General features: G+C 40.0%; 1 protein-coding gene and 1 long non-coding RNA gene across 10 annotated transcripts in view; one reads left to right on the forward strand and one right to left on the reverse strand.

The window, feature by feature from the left end:
* LOC135224954 (uncharacterized) overlaps nt 1-17,379 on the forward strand; it is a 401,986-nt gene that overhangs the window by 314,575 nt on the left and 70,032 nt on the right. The window lies entirely within an intron of this gene.
* LOC135224874 (MICAL-like protein 1) overlaps nt 1-17,379 on the reverse strand; it is a 226,454-nt gene that overhangs the window by 7,581 nt on the left and 201,494 nt on the right. For all 9 annotated transcript variants that reach the window (XM_064264226.1, XM_064264219.1, XM_064264239.1 and 6 more), the window contains 2 exons: nt 4,197-4,557; nt 3,477-3,715 (listed from right to left, as the gene is read on the reverse strand). In XM_064264226.1, coding sequence (XP_064120296.1) covers nt 3,477-3,715; nt 4,197-4,557 — 600 coding nt within the window. The remainder of the gene's footprint in view (nt 1-3,476; nt 3,716-4,196; nt 4,558-17,379) is intronic.

Genomic DNA, 17,379 nt, shown 5'->3' on the forward strand with positions numbered 1-17,379 from the left:
ATGAACAGACAGAGGTTTTAAAAGTGGGAGTTCTCTTGAGTGTCTACAACTAGCTCCAGGAGGTCAGCATACTTGCTTGGCTGCCCACAGGGGAGCCACCAACATCATTCAAGAGGGCCTGGGAAGAGAACGGTAGATTCAGTACCCCTCTCAGTTGACTGAAGGATAGGAAGGTGTTGTAGTTCAAGGTTGGAAGGCTTCCTGCATCACTGCCCTGTACTGGGGAGCAGTAAAGGGGGAAGTTAGCATTCTTGGCCGAGATGAAAAGGTCAATAGTTGGACCTTTCCACGTCTCCAGCAAAGTAATTGCTGTCATTGGTTTAGGACCACTCTGTTCCCACTAGTATCTATTCTGGCGACATTTTTTTCCCCCTAGGATGTACCAGTTGTCAGATTCACCCCAACTACTTCCGATCATTTGTCACTACCTGACTGCACAGCTCCAGTGACACCATGCCCCCTTGCTTCAAAATCTTACATTTTGTGGCGGCACCACCATTGCTAGTGTAGGTGTATAGGATCCACTCACTTTCAGGACTGATAGATACAAAACTGCAGAGAGAACCAATTTGTTTGCTGCCGGCTCCTCACTAATTTTGGTGGTTTTGGCAGTCATCTTTCGTCATTGTTTGGTTATTTGCAGTATTCTTTGGTGATGTACTTGCTTATTTTGTGGTTTGTTTGCATATTTAGCATTCAATTATGTCAGATTCTAACTCTTTGAGCATTAGATATTGCTCAGAAGGCTGTAGGACTAGATTAACTCAAGTGTAGGGGGCAAACTTGTTCTAAGAATTAAACTGGTCCAGAATGTGTAGATTGGGAAGATTCTATGTGGAAAGCTTTAATATCTCATTTAGATAAATTAGCTAGAGACAGTATGAGAAAGGTGGTACTTCCACAATCTTTAGCCCTCCTACTTCTTTACCAGTGACTCCTGTTTCAGGCTCCCATGATTCCAAAAGTTTGAGAAAAAATTTGACTTTCTTGCTAAGGCGATTGTAGATTTGGGCACTTCTTTCAGATCTTTCGTGGAGAGCATGCCTCTCAAAAGTGCAGTGCAAAGTGAAAGTGTTGTTTTCTCTGAAGAGGTGGCTGTTCGGCCCACCAGTTCTCCTGGACAAAGGTCACTGTCCCGCTCCCCCTCATTGGGGAGAAAACATACTGAAAGTCCATGGGAGGCTGGAGGAACTTGCCTCCGGATAGCTGCCCCCTCCATCGCACCTGTTGTTGGATCCCAGGGAGCGACAGAGTGCCATTGGAAAGCTGTCTCTTTCAGTGCCCACCGTCTGTCATTGCGCTTGATGGAAAATGTGAGGCTGCTGCTGGTACCCCTGCAGGAACAGCAAAGTGAGGTACCCCTGTGGGAACAGCAAAATAAGATGTTGTGGCATTCAGCCCTATAAAGTGGAGACCAGGGGGGAAAGGGACACCCATAGAGGGAGGTCCCGGTGAGAAGCGCAATGCCATATAGTGAGCCTACAAGCCACCCAAGGTTGGTACCCTTGATAGGCCTAGAGCAGCCCACATGCTCTTTATCCTGAAACGTAAGACAAAGATGGTGATGCTCCTCCATTCCTGCAAAGAAAGAAGGGCATAATTAGGCAAAAAATCCCCAAAACCCCTCCTGATGCATCGAAAAACGAATTATGGATGAACCTGATGGGGTATGGGAATCATCTAGCCTAGATGGAGAAACTTATGGGTCAGCAACACGATGATGCAGAAAAAAAGGTGAAGGAGATTTGCCATTCAAAGAAGAAAGAAGGCATAAGTCTCCCTCCTCCTGTACTGACCCTTCTCATAAAACCTTTTATATTTTTCCACCAACCAAAAAAGACATACAGAACAAGGATTGGTAATTGTACACACATTTTCTTTGCACCTAATACACATTGATGTGAATCTGTGAGAATCTCGAACAAGGGAGTCCACTAATATCAGTGCATTTCCTCTGTTTCTTGTAAGAAAGTAACTAGTGCAGTCAACGAGATGCCGAAGGATTGTGGGAGATCCCACATAGTGTGTGATGAAGTACAGATGCCAGTAATTCCTAATAAACAATTTTTTTTTTAAACTTACCGATTTTCCAGCTGGCGCTAGATCTATCCTAATGTTAAGACCAAAGGTTTGTTTCGTATATGAACAACTATTAATTTTCTTTCCATTTCACATTTTCATATAACATATTGGCTATGGGCTTTTTCTGGGGAATTGGAAACCTACCGATGAGGCCCATGTGTATATTTTATTACACATTACATACAGGCAGTCCCCAGGTTACGACGGGTTTGGCTTACAACGGTCCAAGGTTACAACGCTTTTCAATTATATTTATCAGAAATTATTTCAAGGTTTATGACGCATGTTCCAGAGTTACGACGCCTCAACGCTGATATGGCAGAAGAAAGATGACACCAAAATGTAAAATAATCAATATTTGAAGGGTTTTTGATGAAAAATGCAATAAGAATGCAGTTTACATAGTTTTCAATATACGCAAAGCATTAAAAGTAAGGTTTTCTTAGGATTTTTGACGATGTTCGGCATACAACGCATCTCAAGAACGGAACCCGGGGACTGCCTGTATATTCATCAGAAATTATTTCCAGGCTCACAACAGAATAAAAAAATACATGATTCTCTGTGAATTGTGAATGAAGAAGTTAGCTGACGAAATACAAATGGCAGCAGCTAGTAGATACTTTGTTTGCGTTCAGGAAATAAAGGTAGGCTGCACTTGTTATAGCCTAGAACAGCTGTAAATTAAACCACCACAACAATAATAATAGATTCTCAGATAAGTAAAATAATATTTATATTTATTGTCATGGTTATTATATAAAAATAAAAGTTTGTTGACTTGTGGAAACAAATGCTGCTTTGTTGATGTCATTGTCAGGAAATACAAAGAATGTGGTAGGCTTAGCCTAGTCCCTAAAGTTTGCACTTTTTCAATATAGAAACAACATAACAATAATAAAAGTTTCTCCAATAAGTAAAACATTTGTATTGTCTGTTGTCAGGAAATCCAAAGCTTAGGCTTAGCCTAGTGCCAAACTTTTGCACATTTCTAAAACTAACCTATACCACATGTACCACATGTAATGTTCAGTCCCAAAATTTTAGGCCATAAAATTGGTCTTTAAATATCAAACCTTACAAGAGTATATACATTAAACAATATTTGAAGTTTTTTTATGAAAAGCACAATAAAAATGCAGTTAACATAGTTTTCAATAGACACCCAAAGCATTCAAAGTAAAGTTTTCTTAGGATTTTTTATGATTTTCGACAATTTTTCGGCTTGCGTCACATCTCAAAAACGGAACCCCATCGTAAATAGGGGACTGCCTGTACTGATATTCTAATTTCTTATGTAAGATGCATAGTATACTATAGAGCATTTAGAAAATTGAATACAATCTAGATAACTGCAATTTTATATCCAAATATAAAATTTTTTAAACACAAACCTTGATATTGCATCATGTGTGTTGCTATACTTTCATCCTCTTGTGCTTCTCGCAATCTATCCAACTCCAGACAATTGATAATTTCATCTCTTTGTTCAACCACCTTAACTAATCGAGCTATTAGTTCCTCTTCTTGTGTACTATCGCTTTCAGTCTTTTCAGAAGGAGGCTTGAGCATTAAACAGCGAATCTGGTATTCTAGTTCTACATATTCTTCCTCAAGACGTTTTTCACGTTTTCTGAAAGGAAGAGAAAAATTTCATGACCACTTATGGTTTAAAATCAATAAAACCAGAATAAAACAAACATGTTCTTACTGGAGAATCATGATTTGAACCTTCAAAATAAAATACACATAAGTAATTGTTATGCAGTAACCCTATTGTCACAAAACAACAAACAACAGATGTGGGTACGTACTATATGACATCATTCTTGTAAACACATGTTCAGATGCTTGACAGTAAAAGTGACAGTAAAACATGACCGTTTCAAATTCCTATTGCAACAATCTGACTTTAAATATTTTTACCTAGATTTGAATAAAGTACTGAAGTATTTAAATTAGGATAGTACTGCACAAGACTAATATTTAATGCATTAATATGTAATCATAATTTAAATAGTACTGCAAATACTTTGAACAATAAAACCTTAAAAAAATCTACTTTAAAAGAAACAATTTTACAGTTAGGATACCAGATATAGTACTGTACTTACAAATACATAAGTTCCGTCTGCCTTCTAAACAGTTCATTCTTTTCATTAACCAGTTCGAAGAGCTGCATGATCATATCTTCAACTTCAATACTACTTGGACCACTACTGAGGGTAGCTGCATCCTCTTGAGGATTATTTGAAGTACCTTCTGTACGTTTGCGAATAGAAGTCTCTAACAGTACACCCTGCCTCTCCAGTTCTGTCTGCTTGACTTCTATATCATGAAGCTCTTGTTGAACCAAGCGCATTGGCATTTTCTTAATAGCTCTTTTCTGAGGCACAGGCCTTGGAGGTGCTGGACCTTTCTTACGTTGCCATTCACCAGCTTCACTTTTGCTCATTGAAGGCTTACGTACCAGACCTATGAGATATACAATATTTCATAAAAATTTATTTTCTTCAATGGAATGAGAGTTAAGAATATTAACTCGACTAATTGTCTGGTTTAAGTATTTATTAACAGTATAAAGTAAATAAAATTATGATCTAAAACTAGTAATGAATTTTACAAAATGCAAGGCTTCCACTATAATCACAAAAATGAAGTCTACACTATATAAAAGTTCAAAAGTAATAAGTATATTTTTAAGTAACTTGAGTCATAATGTGCCAACAATTCTTCAGTCATAAACTGCTGGCAAAAAAAAATTTACCACAGGTTATACATAAAAAGTTGCTTTACACTCACTAAAATAAATCTTAAGAATTGTAACAATACACAAACAAAAATAATTGTATTACCACTGAGGAGTCTAGAAACTTAATAATCTTAATAATTACCTACTACTGAGAAGGGGATTTCAAAGTGAAGCCCCTACTGGTTATCACTCAGAAACTCCCCGAATGTTTAAGAAAAACAATGTTATTAAGAATAAATTGCCTGTGATGTGGAGGGCAAACAAAAAGGCATGGGTCACGCCACGAGGCAAATTTTCATTGAGTGGGTCAATGAAGTGTTTGGCCTTTTGGTAAAAAAAAAATACCTCTAGGATAACCTCTCAAGTGCCTCCTGGTAATGGACAATGCTCCTGCGCATCCTCCTGGCTTGGAAGACCAGTTGTTGGATTAATTTAAATTCATCGCCATCAAGTTCTTGCCCCCTAATACCACTCCTCTCATCCAGCCCATAACCAGCAAATCTTCTCGAACTTCAAGAAACTTTAAACAAAGGTATTGTTCCAAAGGCGCTTCGAAGTGACCTCAGACACTGAATTGCATAAGTCTCAGATAAGACTTGGCAGGGAGTGACTTCAAGGACAATGAACTCTGCTTGGAGAAAATTGTAGCCAGTGTGTTAGCTTACCTTAAGATGGATTTTGAAGGATTTGAGGCTAACCCTGACAACCCTATGCCTATTGTGGAATATGTTGTGTCTCTGGGAAGTCCATGGGCTTGGATGTCAATGGCGAGGATGTGGAAGAGTTAGTGGATGCCCATAGGGAAGAGCTAACCACTGAGAAGTCGCAAGACCTTCAACACAAACAGCAACAGGCGGCAGATGAGGAATCCAAGGAGGAGGAAGAGGAAGAGCGAGGGGATACTGTGCCCTCTTCAGTGATTAAAGAAATGTTTGCCAAGTGATGTTAAAAATTTTGTTGAGAAGTTTCATCCTAACAAAGACGTTGCAATATGTCTCTAACATGTTTAATGACAATGCATGGTATCACTTTGGCCAAATTTTAAAGAAACACCAGAAACAAATCACTTTAGCCAAATTTCAAAGAAACTCCAGAAAGAAATGTCTCTGAACAGTTTTGTTGTGCGACAGGGGTCCAGTAACTCTCAACCTGGTCCTAGTGCCAGTAACAAACGAAGAGGGGAAGTAACCTCAGATACTGCCAATAAAAAACAAAGAGAAGTAACCCCAGTTAGGTCCTTGATACATCTTAATGTAGTCAGTGGAGAGCCGGATTACATCAAGCCATAAAGGTAAAATACAGCCTTTTCAATACTGTAACTTTAAAATGCTTACAACACTACAAACAGATATGTAACCATTTTGGCAGAATAAAAAAACTATTAGTATATTGCATCTTCCAAAAAAAAAAAATTGTATATGTATTAGTTCAGAAGGGGTTCAAACATTGTGCTTTATTCAGCAAACTCTACACAGTATTAAGCTTCTTTCAAGTGCCCTTTCAGCCCCCACCTGGATTGCTTATTTCCTTTCACTTTTCATACACTCCTTTTGGTCCCTTCCCACTTAGTAATAGTACAGCATTTTTAACTTAATTCTGCTAAAACTTTCACTTCTTTTATAAAATAGTATACTAATTTACCAAGAGTCCCAATACTGATAGTGGTACATCACAAACAATAATTCAGCAGACAAATTGGTGAAATCATCATCAACAGTTCTCATCATTAAAAGGAATCATACACAATCATGGAGATTTGTTTGTTGTTAAGGTGAAAATTGGAGTAAACAGAAGTTAAAGTAGGAAGTTTGGTAGGAAAGAGATGAAAAACATAAGCATCAAGTAAACAGCTGGGGACCAAATGGATGGTATAGTGACCTGCACAAGGTACAGATACTGTACCACCCTATGGGTGCACTTTCAAAGAAAAATTGATTACATTATCTGGCACCAAGGAAAGCTATAACCTTTAGTAATATCATATCAATAAACAACTAAACTTACACATTTGCTAATGAAATGTTTGAATAAAAATATGTGAATATATATCAACACTTCTCTTTTATTAGTAGAATTGTTAAAACATAAAACTAGTTTCATACAAACCCATTAATCAAACTAGTTTCATACAAACCCATTAATCATACAGTTCCCACATTTGCAGTCTAGAATGCCCACAAACTCTCAGTCTTTTGTATTTACCAGACAATTGCAATCATTTAAGAATTCACTACCTGTATCCACCAGTAGGAACCAACCACCCATTCCACTTTTTACATAGCCTGAATAAAGAAACACCCAGATTACAAAGGCTGGGAATTAGGAAATCAGTACTATATATATTTCTGATGAACTTGCATATACAAACTATTATATCTGATGAATCTGCATGTAAAGACTACTTTTTTCTTAACCCTCTTACGCTGACTGGACGTATTTTACGTCGACATTTTTTGTCTCCCGTGTGCCGACTGGACGTATTTTACGTCTACTTACAAAAGTTTTTTTTAAAATTCGCGGAAAAATACTTATAGGCCTACCAGCCTAAAACTTTTGAATCACGCGCCTTGGGGGATGCTGGGAGTTCACGGATCAAGGTGTTGTTTTGTTTACAATCATTACGCAGGCGCGCAAGCGCGAATTTCTTTCTTGCTGCACTAAAAAGTATCTGTGACACATCTCGGAAATTATTTCGTCACTTTGACATAATTTTTGTACCATTGTAAATTAGCCGTTACATGAAGTATTATATATGAAAATGTGCGCATTTTTATGTAGAATACAACAATAAAATACTCATGATTGTAGCTTTTATCAGTTTTGAGATATTTTCATATAAATAATGATAAGTGCCAAAATTTCAACCTTTGGTCAACTTTGACTCTACCGAAATGGTCGAAAAACGCAATTGTAAGCTAAAACTCTTATATTTTAGTAATATTCAATCATTTACCTTAATTTTGCAACTAATTGGAAGTCTCTAGCACAATATTTCGATTTATGGTGAATTTATGAAAAAACTTTTTCCTTACGTCTGAGCGGTAACTCTTCCGAAAAAAATCATACATGCGATTGTGGTAATGTTTGCACCATTTTAAAATTAGCCGTTATATAAAGTTTTATATATGGAAATGTGCACAATTTCATGCACAATACAACTAAATACAACCCATGGTTGTAGCTTTTATCAGTTTTGAGATATTTTCATATAAATAACGATAATTGCCAAAATTTCAACCTTGGTCAACTTTGACTCTACCGAAATAGTCGAAAACGCAATTGTAAGATAAAACGCTTATATTCTAGTAATATTCAAGCATTTACCTTCATTTTGCAACAAATTGGAAGTCTCTAGCACAATATTTCGATTTATGGTGAATTTATGAAAAAAATAACATTTTCTTTACGTCCACGCGGTAACTCTTCTGAAAAAATCATACGTGCGATTGTGGTAATGTTTGCACCATTTTAAATTAGCCGTTACATAAAGTTTTATATATGAAAATGTGTGCAATTTTATGTAGAATACAACAAAAAATAATTGAAGGTTGTAGCTTTTCTCATTTTTGAAATATTTTTGAAATAGAAAAAAAACCACGTTCGGTCAACTTTGACTCTACCGAAATGGTCGAAAAACGCAATTGTAAGCTAAAACTCTTACAGTCTAGTAATATTCAGTTATTTATCTTCATCTTGAAACACATTCGAAGTCTCTAGCAAAATATTTAGATTTATGGTGAATTTTAAAAAAAATCTTTCCTTCCCTCCGTGCGCGGATTCTCCGCCACAAATCTCCGAAATGCGTACGTCCCATTCTCGGAATATTTGCTCCATTTCATATTAGGCATTTCATAGAGTTTTATATATGAAAATGTGCGCAATTTCATGTAGAATTAAACGAAAAATATTTGAAGGTTGTAGCTTTTCTTATTTCCGAAATAATTGCATATAAAAAATATATATAAAAAAATTCGACATTCGGTCAACTTTAACTCGTCAGATATGGTCGAAAACTGCAATTGTAAGCTAATACTCTTACAGTATAGTAATATTCAATCATTTGTCTTCATTTTGAAAGAAATTGGAAGTCTCTAGGACAATATTTAGATTTATGGTGAATTTTTGAAAAAAATATTTGTTTACGTCCGCGCGTTACGAATTCATGCATTATTTTGTGATAATATTTTCTCTGTGTTGCTTTTATCGTTTTACAATGTGTTATATACCAAAATGATCGCAATTTAGTGTACATTACAACAAAAAAAAGTAACTTGTTACCTTTAACCGTTTTGCGCACAGTGCGATTTGAATACAAGATATCGCATTACTTATATATGATAATGATAATTTTTTTCATTTCTGATGGTTGCATACTAAACTTCAGCCAATGACAAAAAAAGGAGCCAAAAATGAACTCTTAATCTTGAAAACTAAGCGCGCTGTGATTTTTTGAAAAAAATTTTTTTCCGCTTCCGCGCTCACTCTGAAACACCTCCGGCACACGGGAGACAATTTTTTTTTTACCGCTTCGGCGTAAGAGGGTTAATCAGTTTGTTTCATCAAGAACCCAGTTTCTGAATCACATTCAAGGGGAGGTTGAGAAGTAGGAAACCCGAGGTTATCTTTTAAGTGTCTGAAGGAGGCAACAGAGCAATTTGAACTAGGAGACCAAGGCTCTCTTAACTTAAAAGGGGTTACTCTTGAGTTGTAGAATTCCAAACACAAGGCATTTGTATTGGTACCCATTGCATGTAATTATAAACTTAGCATTCATATGAGGCATACATGCTTATGATCTCCAAGCATCTCTTAACTTATGAATATAATGAATGAAGGTTGACACACTATGAGGACTCCCCCTACTTCAGCTGCATGTACAACTTGCCCTGGCAATTTTGGTTCCCAGTAAGTGCAGCCCAATTCATTTGTGTAACATCCCTCAAACAAAATGCAGAATAGCACTACGTACTGGGTACCTGCATTTAAAAACAAGCAATATCCATGGCACCAAAGTCTTGTTCCTGAAACTTGGACACTTGTGAGAGAGCAGACCTAGTCCTCTTAATCCTGATGACTGAAAGCTGCTTCTGTTGACGCAGAAATACCAGAACATCCACTATGATAGGAGCAGAGGAGTTAAATGGTTCTGTGGCTTTACCACAGCACAAATCATTGAATCACATCTACTCAAGACTGAAAAAGGATGCTGGTAGTCATTCAACAGTATCAAAATGATGGTGGTGCCATTCTTTACTTCCATTTCCTCACTAGATGATCTCCAGGTATGAAGCTGAAGCATCTTGAGCCTGCCATGGAGCCTCAGAAACTAAGATCATTTCTAAGCATCTCCAATAATTTGCAAAACTGTTGTTGCAGCCAAATAGGAGTAATCAATGTTACCCTAAAAAGGCTGGAAGCCTTTAGCTTGGCCATTGTCCACCTGTGTCTAGGATATCTCTGGAATGTAGCACTGCAACAAACTTCTAGGCTGCATAATAAGTGGGCAATTGGAGATTTATGCTCATGGTAAACAGATCCATTAATAGCATGCCCTACAGATGCCAGTCTTGCAGAACTCCAGATCTAAAGACCACTCTAACTACAGAACCAGTTTTTCCTGTAGCTGGAGTCATATACTATCATCCTGTGCCTTCCTGGGACAAACATTTGAAATACTGTATAATTGTAATCTTGTACAATTCAATTTTGCCCATATGACAAAGTCTGCTGCCAACCAACTGAGAAATCTGGGCCTTGTACCAACCTGCCTCTTTAGGTAGGCTTGTCAAGTTATCTAGTAATTAAAGGATAGTTTCTCCTTCCATTTACAGTGCAAACACTCGAGTACTAAGAGTACAAAATTCAACTTAAGTTGATGTGATGTCTCCTGCCCAGTGCCTATTAGGACTTGTTGCCTACTGATCTGAGAGACATGCTGCCCATCCATGAATAGAATTATGTGAACAGAATATCTCCAGACAAGCATATTCCCACTAACAGGTGGCTGGTGTCTTAACAATCACTAAATATCCTCCAAGACCAACTAAAAGGCTACAACCAGGTTAACACCTGAAAGGAACACAGCAGCCCAAGACTTTGACAACTGGATTTTGAAGAGACCATCTCAAAGAAGTTAGTCAATCATAACTTCTTCAGGGATGCCAGATGACTAATTAGGGACTGCCATGGCTTGGTCATAAACTAGAGGGCAGCAAAATTGGCAGATCAAGGGGTATTCTCCAGACCCTGTTCTCTGTCAGCCAAATCCAAATTCTCCCAACCAAGATGAAGACCCAGGTCTAATCTTAAGTTTGAAAAAAAGGTCCAAAAATGTAACTGTTGTCTTTACCACCATCACTAGCCAGTCATCGAGGCAGCCTTCTTGAAGGAACCATATATGACTAGTACCCAAGTAAGATAAAAATCCAAGTCTATATATAGTTTAAACTGAAGGTCCAAATGTTGGAATAACTCTGTCACTGTTCTCACCATCACCAGCCATTTGTCCAAGTATATACTATACTTCCAAATGCCCTATTTGCTCATGCTGCCCCTAGTGTCTAAAGCTGGGGATAAAGACTTGCAGAAATATAGCCAAGCCAAAGCAATGTTCTGATTATCTTAGTATGTATATATCTTTGAGGCCCATGGATGTCAGGGAAAATGACTAAGTGTAGGGTGCCAACCACCTGTTCCCTTTGGCAGAAAAAACAGGCAAGTGAAGAACCTAAGCTATCTATTGCTTCTGGGCAAATGACTTTACCACTATTCATGGCTTGAAAGTTTCAGGTATTGTTGCTGTACATCTCAAAATAGACTGGTTGCAACAAGAAGGGTGGCTTATCTTCAAAGTGGTTAACAAACCCTGATGAGTTTTACCCACTATGGCACTTTTCTTTCTTGCTAAGATTTCCGGAATTTTTTAGGGCAATGCTCACTGGCAGACAACTTGGCATCTGACCATCCTTCCCTCTCCTGGGTCAAAAGGGAGACTGATGCCTCCTTGCTAGTCTTCTTGAGAGTACAAAGGTATGCATGTCTAAGAGGCATAGCCTAGGGTCTTCTCACTGTCTAAACCTCTGATATAATGACAAGCTCTATTCTTGTATCTCCTGCTAAGAGCACAGGGAAACCAGCTGCTCACAAAAATACCTGCCCTGGACTTCTCTTAGAATTCCTTCAGTGAGCCTTCTGGACAAGAAACATGTTGAGAAGATCAGAAACAGTCTGGTCCTTCAATGCCGATGAGGGCAGGTCTACTTCCTCAAAACACTTACTAAGCGGAAATGATCATATGATTTACAGGCTTGAGACCTGGCCAAGTAACAGCATCATCCTCTGGATATTAGTAACAACTGACTGTTTGGTCCTTATTGTCAACAGCAAAGATGGTGGCCATGACCTGCAGGGGCCAAGGATTTCCAGAGTATGCTGGTTCATCATTAGTCAGGTAGCACTTGGTGTAGTTGTCCAAAGACATGAAGATGCCCACCTGAATTCCTCTCACTCTCAGCAAAGACCTGTCTCCTCTTCAGCAGTAAATGGCTGGGCAGCCTTGTACCAAACATCACAAGATGATGATGAACAAATCCCATCAAATAGCACAAGTCCTTAAGAAAATTAACAGGGAAGATGCTACTATGGCCATGATCAACAGTACAATCCTCCAGGTGTCTAGCCAATTGCCTACCTCCCGTACCTTAAGAGGACAGTGGTCGTAGTGACTGCACTTGCCTCATTAACATTCTCAGCTGGATATGGCATACTTCCTTGAGCAACCTTGACTATCACCATCAAGACAGTCATGATCCCCACTTGAACTCTTTAGAACACCTGGTCTCTGAAGCCAAAAGTCTTGACAAACAACATGGCCTTTCATGCTCTTCCTCAAACTGTTTATGCACTCCATTTGCATAGCAACAGGAATGGGACCCATTGGCAAAGATGAACTCTGAAGACTGATCTAGACACCAAAATATTATTTAAACTTAAGTTCCTGCATGAAGCAAAGCCTAGAAAAGTGGCTCAATGGTATCAATAGCAGCAGAAATAGCCGGTGCCATGGAAGATTCCTAAAAACACACTTGCATACACTGGCTGGTGATCGCAAGCAGGGTGGAGGTGAGGCACAGACTTCACTACAGGCAAGGTAGGAAAAGCAGGCTAAGACAGATGAACAGACTGACTCCTGGGGAATGGAAGTGCACAGCAGACCAGCAGAGAAACAGTCACTAGGCAGAGTTGGTCTGGAAGCAGAACAAGAAGAAAGCAATGGCCCAACACAAATAGACCCTTAATCCTGACAAAGAAACTGAGGACTCCGAAGCAGAAAGATTACCCTAGTTCACAGCAGCATTCTTCTCTCTTAAGGTATATAACCTCCTCTTGTCAGAATGTAACTTAAGTGGGTGAACATCTTTGGCATATCTCACGGCTTAGCAAAAAAGCTACCTCCAATATGTATTACACAGCAGATGAGGATCCATCTTGATAGTGGACATAAGTACATACAAAATACTTTGAGAAGTTCACTGTGGCATGATGGACAACAAACAGAACTAAGAAAAAATTCAACAAAAACATCAAAATGAACAAAATACTGCCATGAATACAGAATTGGCAACAACACAGAACTGATATGCAAGAAAAAAACTGATATTGTTATAATACAATAAAGTTTCATACATACTTACCTGGCAGATATATACATAGCTAAGACTCCGTCGTCCCCGACAGAAATTCAAATTTCGCGCCACTCGCTACAGGTAGGTCAGGTGATCTACCGGCCTGCCCTGGGCGGCAGGACTAGGAACCATTCCCGTTTTCTACTCATATATTTTCTCTTCCACCTGTCTCCTTGCGGGGAGGCTGGGTGGGCCCTAATCGTATATATCTGCCAGGTAAGTATGTATGAAACTTTATTGTATTATAACAATATCATTTTCATACAATCAACTTACCTGTCAGATATATACATAGCTGATTGGCACCCTTCGGTGGAGGGTAAGAGACAGCTACTACTGGAATAGACAGGTAAACAACATCTGTTGTAGGTATAAATTAAAAACCTTGGTTCCTACCTGATAGGTGGTAGACTTCGTGGGTGTTTTCCCCGTAGTCTGCATCACCTCAAGAAACTTTAGCGAGATATGTGATCTATGGCCAAGAATTCTTGTGGGTCTGCCGAAGGGGTCTTATCCACTTACTCGGCAGAGCCTGAAAGGACTTTGTCAATGGGTGCTGATCCACTTACATGACAACACACCTTATTAAGGAGCACACAACCAATCCCGACCACCTGATCCTAACCACCATGTTAGTATTAAAAATTGCTCCGAGTTATCCCCAACTCTTCGCAACACCGTAACTCAAACCACAATGCACAAGCACACAGTAATTTCAAAAAAAAATTTTATCTATTACAAGATATCACAAGAGTTCCTTACTGAACTGAAGTGACTGGCCGCTTGTGCGGCAACTGCACTTGTTCAGCAGAAAGTCTAGAACATATCTATTAGACTTTAGTAAAAAAAAAAATTTTTAAGGATTGTTGTCAGCTCCTGTACCCAGGATTGTGCCCGCAGACACAAAAGGACCTAATGAAAAACATTTTTCATAGGTCACACGCACGTCCTTCAAATAGTGAGCCGCAAACACAGAATTACATCTCCAATATGTCGCTTCCAAGATATTCTTCAGCGACATATTTCTCTGAAAAGAGAGAGACGTCGCCACTGCTCTCACTTCATGAGCTCTTACTCTCAGGAGTTTTAAAGAATCATCCGTGCAAGCCTTATGAGCGTCCATAATTACGTTCCTGACAAAAAAGGCTAAGGCATTCTTAGACATAGGTCTTGATGGATCCTTCACTGAGCACCAAAGGCCTTGTCTAGAACCTCCCAACTGTTCCTTTTTCTGTAAGTAAAACTTTAATGCCCTTACTGGGCAAAGAGACCTCTCCGGTTCCCTGCCGACGAGACCCGATAATCCTTTTACTTCGAAGTTTCTCGGCCAGGGGTTCGAAGGATTTTCATTCTTCGCCAAGAATAATTCCTTGAAGGAACAGATGGCTGAATCTATATTGAACCCGACTTTGTCACTAAGGGCGTGCAGTTCGCTAACCCTTTTTTTTGTTTTTGCCGTCGCCAGTGACAAAAGGAATAAACATTTTCTCGTTATATCACGAAACGAGGCCAAATGTAGGGGTTCAAATCTCTCTGAAGCCAAGAACTTCAGCACTACGTCTAGATTCCAGTTAGGGGGAGAAGTAATTCTAGACTTCTTGGTCTCAAACGACCTAATCAGATCATGCAAATCCTTATTGTTTCCCAAATCTAGGCTCTATTCCTAAAGACGGCCGATAGCATACTTCTATAGCCTTTATCGTGGCTACGGAGAGCCTGCGATTCTTCTCTCAGAAATACAGAAAATCAGCTATTTCTGTTACAGAGGTACTGGAGGAGGACAACTTCTTTGACTTACACCACCTTCTAAAAACTTCACACTTGGATTGGTAAACCCGGATAGTGGAAGTTCTCCGGGCTCTAGCGATCGAGCTTGCTGCTTTACTAGAAAAGCCTCTCGCTCTGACAAGTCTTTCGATAGTCGAAAGGCAGTCAGAGCGAGAGCGGGGAGGTTTTGATGAAACCTCTCGAAGTGTGGCTGTCTGAGAAGATCCCTCCTTTGTGGAAGGGATCTGGGGAAGTCTACTATCCACTCCAGTACCTCTGGAAACCATTCTTGAGCTGGCCAAAAGGGGGCTATCAGGGTCATTCTTGTCCCCTTTGAAGTCACAAACTTCCTGAGTACTTGCCCCAGAATCTTGAATGGGGGAAATGCTTAAACGTTTACCTGAGACCAATCTAGTAGAAGCGTCTACTGCTAGAGCTCTGGGATCTTCTACTACTGAACAGAAGACTTCCAGTCTCCTCGAGAGGAACGTGGCAAAGAGGTCGACATGAGGAGTTCCCCAAAGAGACCAGAGCTTGAGGCAAACTTCTGAGTGGAGGGTCCACTCGGTATGAAGGACCTGGTTCCTCCTGCTCAGCCTGTTCGCTCGTACGTTCCTTACTCCCTGAACGAACCTCGTCAAGAGAGAGATGTTCCTTTGGGATGTCCACAACAGCAGTTCTCTTGTGAGTTCGTAAAGGGCATACGAGTGAGTACCTCCTTGCTTCCGAATGTAATGCCAGAGCGGTTGTATTGTCCGCATTCACTTGTACTATTTTGTTGCATACTAACGGTTCGAAGCTCTTTAGAGCTAGGTGTACAGCTAGCAGTTCTTTGCAGTTTTATGTCCAGGACACTTGAAGAGCATTCCAAGTGCCTGACACTTCTCTCTTTCCCAAAGTTGCTCCCCAACCTTTTTCCGACGCGTCGGAAAACAATACAAGGTTTGGGCTCTGTATTTCCAGGGACGTACCCTTGTTTTCCCTCAGTGGGAGTAACCACCATTCTAGATGTCGTTTTATCAGATCTGGAATGGGAAAAATGTCCGAGAGGAGTCCTGTCTTCATGTTCCACGAACTTCTGAGGAAGAACTGAAGAGGACGGAGATGAAGTCTTCCTAGATGAAAGAACTGTTCGAGCGAGGAAAGGGTCCCTAACAGGCTCAACCATTCCTCGCCGAAGTCCGTTCCTTCCTTAGGAGAGAGAGACTTTTTCTAAACCTCTCGCTAGTCTCTCTTGAGAAGGAAATACTCGAAAACCCCGAGAATCCATCCGAATCCCAGATAGACCAAGTTCTGGCTGGGGATCAGTTGGGACTTCTCGAGGTTCACGAGTAATCCTAAAGTCTTTATTAGGTTTAGTGTCACAGTCAGGTCCTCCAAACACTGTTTCTCTGACTTTGCTCTGATAAGCCAGTCGTCTAGGTATAGAGATATACTGATTCCTTTCAGATGAAGCCATCTCGCCACATTTTTCAAAAGGTTCGTGAAAACCTGAGGCGCCGTCGACAGGCCGAAGCACAAGGCTCTGAATTGGAAGATCCTTCCCCCCGTCATGAAACGGAGGTACTTCTTCGACGAAGGATGGATCGGGACGTGAAAATAGGCGTCCTGGAGATCCAGAGACACCATCCAATCCCCTTGCGAAGAGCCGCCAGGACTGAAGCAGAGGTTTCCATGGAGAACTTCTGTTTTTGAACAAACTTGTTCAGAGCGCTGACATCCAGACTGGTCTCCAGCCCCCCGAGGCTTTCGCTACCAAGAAAAGACGATTGTAAAACCCCGGGGAGCTTTGATCCAGCACATGTTCTTATAGCTCTCTTGTCCCACATCTGATCCACCATTTGTTGAAGAGTATCTTTCAACACAGGGTCCTTGTAATTGGCGGACAATTCCCTCGGAGTTGACGTCAGGGGAGGATTGTCCAGGAAAGGAATGAGATATCCCTTCTGAAGAACCGACATCGACCAAGGGTCTGTGTCGATGCGAGTCCAGGCTTCCGCAAATCCCCAGAGCCTGGCACCTACTGGTGTTTTGGAGGAGCGCCACTTCACTTTCCCCTTTTAAAGGGGCGGAACGAGGCTCGAGCCTCTCTTC

Source organism: Macrobrachium nipponense, chromosome 20 (assembly GCF_015104395.2).
Source record: "Macrobrachium nipponense isolate FS-2020 chromosome 20, ASM1510439v2, whole genome shotgun sequence".
NCBI classification, from domain to species: Eukaryota; Metazoa; Arthropoda; class Malacostraca; order Decapoda; family Palaemonidae; genus Macrobrachium; species Macrobrachium nipponense.